Genomic DNA, 8,263 nt, shown 5'->3' on the forward strand with positions numbered 1-8,263 from the left:
CAAGCACAGTCACCTTTTACGGCAAGCATTGGTTGCTGAAGACCTATTCGACCCCAGAATCTTCACGGGTTTGGTCCAGTGGACAGTACCTCTGCCCAGGGAACGGAAGGTTGGTGGTGCGATCCCTGGCTGAGTCACAGTGTCCAAAATAGCTGCCTGCTCGCTATCCCATGTCTGGTGACATTTCTGTCGGAATAGGTGAATTTATTCCTTCTTGCCTGAATCTCTTGAGACTGACACTGACAATTTTGATTGACATGTGACTCACCAGGGGTAGAAACTAACATTTTTAGTCTACTGGTCCTTATAATGAGTACGTATAGCAAAGCCCTTATTTAATGGCCAATTTCTACTCGTCCTTATGATACCTAAACTATTGGGGAGTTTGGGAAGGACTACAGGACTAGTGCCCATTTCTAACGCTGATCACTACCTTTGGGATTATGAAGCTGTGTTGAAGGCACAGAGTAAAGTAAATCTGAGAAAACTGACAATAATCGTCTACTCTGGTATGTACTTACAAATGTGGCCGCAACTTTTAAGATGGGAGAGTTAGATTATGAACACGTTAAGATCCAGCTAGAGGAAAGGTCTTTAGCAACCCATGCTTTAAGAGGCGACTATGCTTGTCGTAAGAGGCAACTAACGGGATTTGATGGTCAGACTAGCAGACATGGATGATGCATGTCATTGCATCCCAATTGTTTGGATTGATGCTCATGATGTCAATCACTGGATTGTCTGGTCCAGACTTGATTATTTACAGACCGCTGTCATATGGCTGGAATATTGCTGGGTGCAGCGTTAAACAACAAACAAACAAAAGGTACATTTATGAGTCACCTCCTCGCCTGGCTTGTTGGGAGTAAACATCATTTCAGACCAAAAGATGTTTAAAGATGGTACTTGTTATTACCCTGCCTGGTGTTTGTCGTGGGTGCATGCCTATAGCTATATAAGTGCAGTAAACGCGACATTAAGCCTCGTTTCATCTCAAGTCGTCTCATGACACCTCTTTCTCTTGTTACCTGCATTATCTTGATGTTACAACACAGCATATTGACACTGACGTAAGGGGTATTCACATGCAATGCGGCCCGTGAAGATCCGGGTTAGAATAGGTCTACAGCAACCAATGCTTACTGAAAAAGGTGACTATGCTTGTTGAAAGAGGCGACTAACGGGATTGATGTGGTTGATGCATGTCATAGTATCACAATTGCGTGGAACAATGCTCATGATGTCAACCACTGGATTGTGTGGTCCAGACTCGATTATTTACAGACCACCATCATATAGCTGGAATATTGCTGAGTGCGGCGTAAAACAATAAATAAACAAATACAGCAATGATTCTGAGATCCAGTGTCCTGATACTGAAGTGCACGTTTTAGAGGTAATCAAAGCATTGATTATATAGCATCATACTTCTATGAACAGTTCAGGGTAAATTACCATAGTAATGTATGTACATTCAGCCTCGCTCCAGTTATCTCCCTTACCTTGTGAGACATCAGTCACCTGAAGGTGGCTAAAGGCCTGGCCCTCCAGGACATCCTGACCGAGGTCCACCAGTACGTCCATCTAGGTACGATGCTCGACTGTCAGACTGGATTTGCAAACAAACTTAGGAAATACAGATTATTAGAGTTATTTTTGCCATATGGATTCTCAAAGTTACTTTGGGCTATTTGGATGATCATAGTCTATATGGATTATCAAAAGCTATATGGATTATCAAAGTCTACAAGGATTATCAAAGTCTATATGGATTATCAAAAGCTATATGGATTATCAAAAGGTATAGGGATTATCAAAGTCTATAAGGATTATCAAAGTCTATAGGGATTATCAAAGGCTATAGGGATTATCAAAGTCTATAAGGATTCACAAAGTCTATATGGATTATCAAAGTCTATAAGGATTATCAAAGTCTATAAGGATTATCAAAGTCTACAAGGATTATCAAAGTATATATGGATTATCAAAAGCTATAGGGATTATCCACGTCTATAAGGATTATCAAAGTCTATAGGGATTATCAAAGGCTATAGGGATTATCAAAGTCTAAGGATTCACAAAGTCTATATGGATTATCAATGTCTATAAGGATTATCAAAGTCTACAAGGATTATCAAAGTATATATGGATTATCAAAAGCTATAGGGATTATCAAAGTCTATAAGGATTATCAAAGTCTATGTGGATTATCAAAAGCTATATGGATTATCAAAAGCTATAGGGATTATCAAAGTCTATATGAATGATTAAAGTTTATATTGATAATCAAAGTACATGGATTATCAAAGTTACTTTAGCCTATAGGGATTATCAAAGGCTATAGGGATTATCAAAGTCTATAAGGATGATTAAAGTCTATATGGATTATCAAAGTGCATGGATTATAAAAGTTACTTTAGCCTATAGGGATTATCAAAGTCTATAGGGATTATCAACAGCTAAAGGGATTATCAAAGTCTATGAGGATTATTAAAGTCAATATGGATTATCAAAAGCTATATGGATTATCAAAGGCTTTAGGGTTTATCAAAGTTTATATGGATTATGAAAGTCTATAGGGTTTATCAAAGTCTATAAGGATCATCAAAGTCTATATGGATGATCAAAGTCTATATGGATTATCAAAGTTACTGTTGTCCATATGGGTTATCAAATTTATTTTAGGCCATAAAGATTATCAGAGTTACTTAAGGCCATACAGATTATCAATTGCAACATTGTTTCTCTCTGTGTTGACAGTTGACCTGCCGATCCATGTGCGAGTGCATCTCCTGGAGAAACTGGCTGACATTGAGTAAGTGCTCCTTCAAATAATATAAGTAGTTCCCTGTTTTACAATCATTATGGCTGAGTTGCTGTCAGCAATCACTTGTGACCTTCCATGCATTGCCTCTTCATAGGGAGACACATCTGACAGTCTAATAGCTCTTCAACTGATAAGTATCAGTGAAGCTGGATGAGAATAGCCATCTCGCTCAAGGGGAGACATGGTCACATGGTAGACTTCGAGGTTTATTAGGTGCATATTGGTTTCAAATACACAAAATAAATCACCATAACTGAATTAAATAAGAGGCGACTAACGCAATCGGGTGGTCAAGCTCGCTGACTTGGTTGATGCATGTCCAATTGCTTGGATCAATATTAATCACTGGATTGTCTGGTGCAGATTCGATTATTTACAGACCACCGTCATATAGCTGGGATATTGCTGAGTGCAGCGTTAAACAATAAACCAACCGACCAATTAAATATGAGTTGCTGTGTACAAATAAGCATGAAACATTAAAATATTAGAACAACCAACAGTATAACCAGTATAACAGTATTACCCGATGTAGTCTTTTCAACGTGCGTACCAGTAGTTGTTTACAGATATTTATTTACTGATTAGAAGCAGGCATCACCATACATTTACGTTACAGCAGTGGATAAGGCACAAAAGTGATAGGTCTCGCTTACTTTTACTTGGACAAGTATATGATAATGTACCAGGATGTTATAGAACACCTGAGTTGTTCATGACAGATTAACTTTAGTGACAAAATTGGGTGTTCTTGGACTTGAATGCCCAAAGAAAACTGTCAATACGCAGTGGCTCCATGGATTAGATTAAGTCTTCAGCAACCCATGCTTGCCCCACTCAGTGGCTCCACGCATTAGAATATGTCTTCAGCAACCCATGCTTGCCCTACACAGTGGCTCCACACATTAGATTAAGTCTTCAGCAACCCATGCTTGCCCTACTCGGTGGCTCCACGCATTAGAATATGTCTTCAGCAACCCATGCTTGCCCTACTCAGTGGCTCCACACATTAGAATAAGTCTTCAGCAACCCATGCTTGCCCCACTCAGTGGCTCCACACATTAGATTAAGTCTTCAGCAACCCATGCTTGCCCCACTCAGTGGCTCCACACATTAGAATATGTCTTCAGCAACCCATGCTTGCCCTACTCAGTGGCTCCACACATTAGAATAAGTCTTCAGCAACCCATGCTTGCCCTACTCAGTGGCTCCACGCATTAGAATAAGTCTTCAGCAACCCATGCTTGCCCCACTCAGTGGCTCCACACATTAGAATAAGTCTTCAGCAACCCATGCTTGCCCCACTCAGTGGCTCCACACATTAGAATAAGTCTTCAGCAACCCATGCTTGCCCTACACAGTGGCTCCACACATTAGAATAAGTCTTCAGCAACCCATGCTTGCCCTACTCAGTGGCTCCACGCATTAGAATAAGTCTTCAGCAACCCATGCTTGCCCTACACAGTGGCTCCACACATTAGAATAAGTCTTCAGCGACCCATGCTTGCCCCACTCAGTGGCTCCACACATTAGATTAAGTCTTCAGCAACCCATGCTTGCCCTACACAGTGGCTCCACGCATTAGAATAAGTCTTCAGCAACCCATGCTTGCCCCACTCAGTGGCTCCACACATTAGATTAAGTCTTCAGCAACCCATGCTTGCCCTACTCAGTGGCTCCACACATTAGATTAAGTCTTCAGCAACCCATGCTTGCCCTACACAGTGGCTCCACGCATTAGAAAAAGTCTTCAGCAGCCCATGCTTGCCCTACTCAGTGGCTCCACGCATTAGAATAAGTCTTCAGCAACCCATGCTTGCCCTACTCAGTGGCTCCACGCATTAGAATAAGTCTTCAGCAACCCATGCTTGCCCTACACAGTGGCTCCACGCATTAGAATAAGTCTTCAGCAACCCATGCTTGCCCTACTCAGTGGCTCCACACATTAGAATAAGTCTTCAGCAACCCATGCTTGCCCCACTCAGTGGCTCCACACATTAGAATAAGTCTTCAGCAACCCATGCTTGCCCTACTCAGTGGCTCCACGCATTAGAATAAGTCTTCAGCAACCCATGCTTGCCCTACTCAGTGGCTCCACACATTAGAATAAGTCTTCAGCAACCCATGCTTGCCCTACTCAGTGGCTCCACACATTAGAATAAGTCTTCAGCAAACCATGCTTGCCCTACTCAGTGGCTCCACGCATTAGAATAAGTCTTCAGCAACCCATGCTTGCCCTACTCAGTGGCTCCACACATTAGAATAAGTCTTCAGCAACCCATGCTTGCCCCACTCAGTGGCTCCACACATTAGAATAAGTCTTCAGCAAACCATGCTTGCCCTACTCAGTGGCTCCATGCATTAGAATAAGTCTTCAGCAACCCATGCTTGCTCTACTCAGTGGCTCCACGCATTAGAATAAGTCTTCAGCAACCCATGCTTGCCCTACTCAGTGGCTCCACACATTAGAATAAGTCTTCAGCAACCGATGCTTGCCCTACTCAGTGGCTCCACACATTAGAATAAGTCTTCAGCAACCCATACTTGCCCCACTCAGTGGCTCCACGGATTAGAATAAGTCTTCAGCAACCCATGCTTGCTCTACTCAGTGGCTCCACACATTAGAATAAGTCTTCAGCAAACCATGCTTGCCCTACTCAGTGGCTCCACGCATTAGAATAAGTCTTCAGCAACCCATGCTTGCCCTACTCAGTGGCTCCACACATTAGAATAAGTCTTCAGCAACCCATGCTTGCCCTACACAGTGGCTCCACGCATTAGAATATGTCTTCAGCAACCCATGCTTGCCCTACTCAGTGGCTCCACACATTAGAATAAGTCTTCAGCAACCCATGCTTGCCCTACACAGTGGCTCCACGCATTAGAATATGTCTTCAGCAACCCATGCTTGCCCTACTCAGTGGCTCCACACATTAGAATAAGTCTTCAGCAACCCATGCTTGCCCTACACAGTGGCTCCACACATTAGAATATGTCTTCAGCAACCCATGCTTGCCCTACTCAGTGGCTCCACGCATTAGAATAAGTCTTCAGCAACCCATGCTTGCCCTACTCAGTGGCTCCATGCATTAGAATATGTCTTCGGCAACCCATGCTTGCCCTACTCAGTGGCTCCACACATTAGAATAAGTCTTCAGCAACCCATGCTTGCCCCACTCAGTGGCTCCACGCGTTAGAATAAGTCTTCAGCAACCCATGCTTGCCCTACTCAGTGGCTCCATGCATTAGAATATGTCTTCGGCAACCCATGCTTGCCCTACTCAGTGGCTCCACGCATTAGAATAAGTCTTCAGCAACCCATGCTTGCCCTACTCAGTGGCTCCAAAACTTTATCCAAATCGCTCATGAGATCAATCACTGGATTGTCTGGTCCAGACCCGATTATTTACAGACCACCCTCATATAACTGAAATATGGATGAGTGCGCTGTTAAACAACTAACAAACGAAACAAACTACTATTTTAGATAACAGTAAGACAACGTCCTAGCAAATAATCAAACGAAACCCTGCATTAGTAATCCATTTATACACTAACACTTGGAAACGACCGATAGCAAACTACCAGGTCATTATTCTCACTACAAACAAACAAACAAACAGTGGCTCCAAAACTTCTCTGGAGCCCTGGTACTATGTTCCCTCCAGGTGTGGTGAAGGTTCCTAAAAGTCATGTCACTGATGAATTGTCATTGACAAGATGTACGTCACTCCCATGCTGGTATCAGTGCATCTGGTATGTCGGTGGCTCAATGTCAGTCAAATCTGTTGCTCCGATACAGTACCTCTCTGGGTAATATCTCCATAGAAGGTCACATCAGGTCAACTCTCATCAAACTCGGATTGCCTAATCTAAATGAAGTATGTGTGTTCTTGAGCCAATCAGACATCAGTTTTCTAAAACAGTTTGGCTTGAATTCTTTGCCATCTCAATTCGGAACAAAAAAACCAGGGTGGTATATTTCAGGTCACGACATGGTGGTATATTTCAGGTCACTACATGGTGGTATATTTCAGGTCATGACATGGTTGTATATTTCAGGTCACAACATGGAGGTATATTTCAGGTCACGACATGGTGGTATCTTTCAGGTCATGACATGGTGGTATATTTCAGGTCACGACCGACATGGTGGTATATTTCAGGTCACGACATTGTGGTATATTTCAGGTCACTACATGGTGGTATATTTCAGGTCACGACATGGTGGTATATTTCAGGTCACGACATGGTGGTATATTTCAGGTATCGCCTGGCGTCTGGGACCAGTGAGAAAATCCAGCTGAGCTCCATGATTGCTGCCTTCCAGACCGCACGGGACCTACTGGTCAGCCAGGCCAAGTGACAACTGCGTTTCACACAATCGGAGGTGATCAGCGAGGCTAAATAACCACAGCCTTTCACAGTGTGGGAGGTGGTCAGCGAGGCCAAGTGACCACTGCCTTTCAGTCTGGGAGGTGGTCAGTGAGACCAAGTGATCACTGCCTTTCACAGTGTGGGAGGTGGTCAGCAAGGCCAAGTCACCACTGCCTTTCACACTCCATGGCAGGTGCTTGGCAGTATTACCAAGTGACTGCAGCCACATTGCTACATTGTATATACTGTATATATAAATCAGAAAGTGAGACATCTTGCATTGTGTCCGTGTTGTCATTAAGTCATCTGGGAAGACAACTGGTGATTATTATTCTGCCTACATGAAGGGGTAGGGCAGTCGAGTGATTACAGCAGAGCCTTTCATGCTTAAGACCCAGGTTCGACCACACCTACATGGGAACATGTGTTAAGCCCACTGTGCTGGGGCCAAATGGTAGGGGGGGGTTGGCACAGACAGGTAAGGACCACAAGATAACTATTAAAACAGGGGGGGGAGGATGGCACAGACAGGTAAGGACCACCAGATAACTTTTATAACGGGGGGGGGGGCAGAGGTCCTCGGAAATAAAATTTCCAAAATCCAAAATTGGAAGAGTTTAGTTTTACACCACTTTTTGCCAATATTCAAGCAATATCATGGCGGGGGACACCAGAAACTGGCTTCACACATTGTACCAATGAGGGGAGGGGAATTGAACCCAGGTATTTGGTGTGATGAGCGAATGCTTTAACCACTAGGCTATCCCACCCCCCTCCAGAATTGTAAGAAATGTTTGTTACAGGTAATAGTTGTATAGTAATAATGAACGACTGCCAGTGATCGAAGAAATATGGGGGTAATATGGGAAACTTAAAAGTTGACATTTTTGGATCAGTAGTCAGTAATACGGCCACAATTTGTCAGACATTCATTCACTAGACGAGACATACTGTGTATGAGTCTCCCAATGGTGATTTGAGGGAGTCTGTCCCACCCGTCTTGCAGCTCCAGACCAAATTCAGCCAACGTGGTTAGCGGCTGTATGACGTCGAGGCACA

General features: G+C 43.4%; 1 protein-coding gene across 1 annotated transcript in view; it reads left to right on the forward strand.

Annotated features, from left to right (window-relative positions):
• LOC124140256 (replication factor C subunit 5-like) overlaps positions 1-7,482 on the forward strand; it is a 28,042-nt gene extending 20,560 nt beyond the window's left edge. The window contains exons 9-11 of the mRNA XM_046507762.2: positions 1,511-1,588; positions 2,761-2,815; positions 7,094-7,482. Of these exons, the coding sequence (XP_046363718.2) occupies positions 1,511-1,588; positions 2,761-2,815; positions 7,094-7,193 (233 nt within the window). The 3' untranslated portion in view covers positions 7,194-7,482. The remainder of the gene's footprint in view (positions 1-1,510; positions 1,589-2,760; positions 2,816-7,093) is intronic.
• The last annotated feature ends 781 nt before the right edge of the window (positions 7,483-8,263 follow it).

Source organism: Haliotis rufescens, unplaced genomic scaffold, assembly GCF_023055435.1.
Source record: "Haliotis rufescens isolate VD_foot unplaced genomic scaffold, xgHalRufe1.0.p SCAF_15, whole genome shotgun sequence".
In the NCBI taxonomy this organism is placed as follows: domain Eukaryota; kingdom Metazoa; phylum Mollusca; class Gastropoda; order Lepetellida; family Haliotidae; genus Haliotis; species Haliotis rufescens.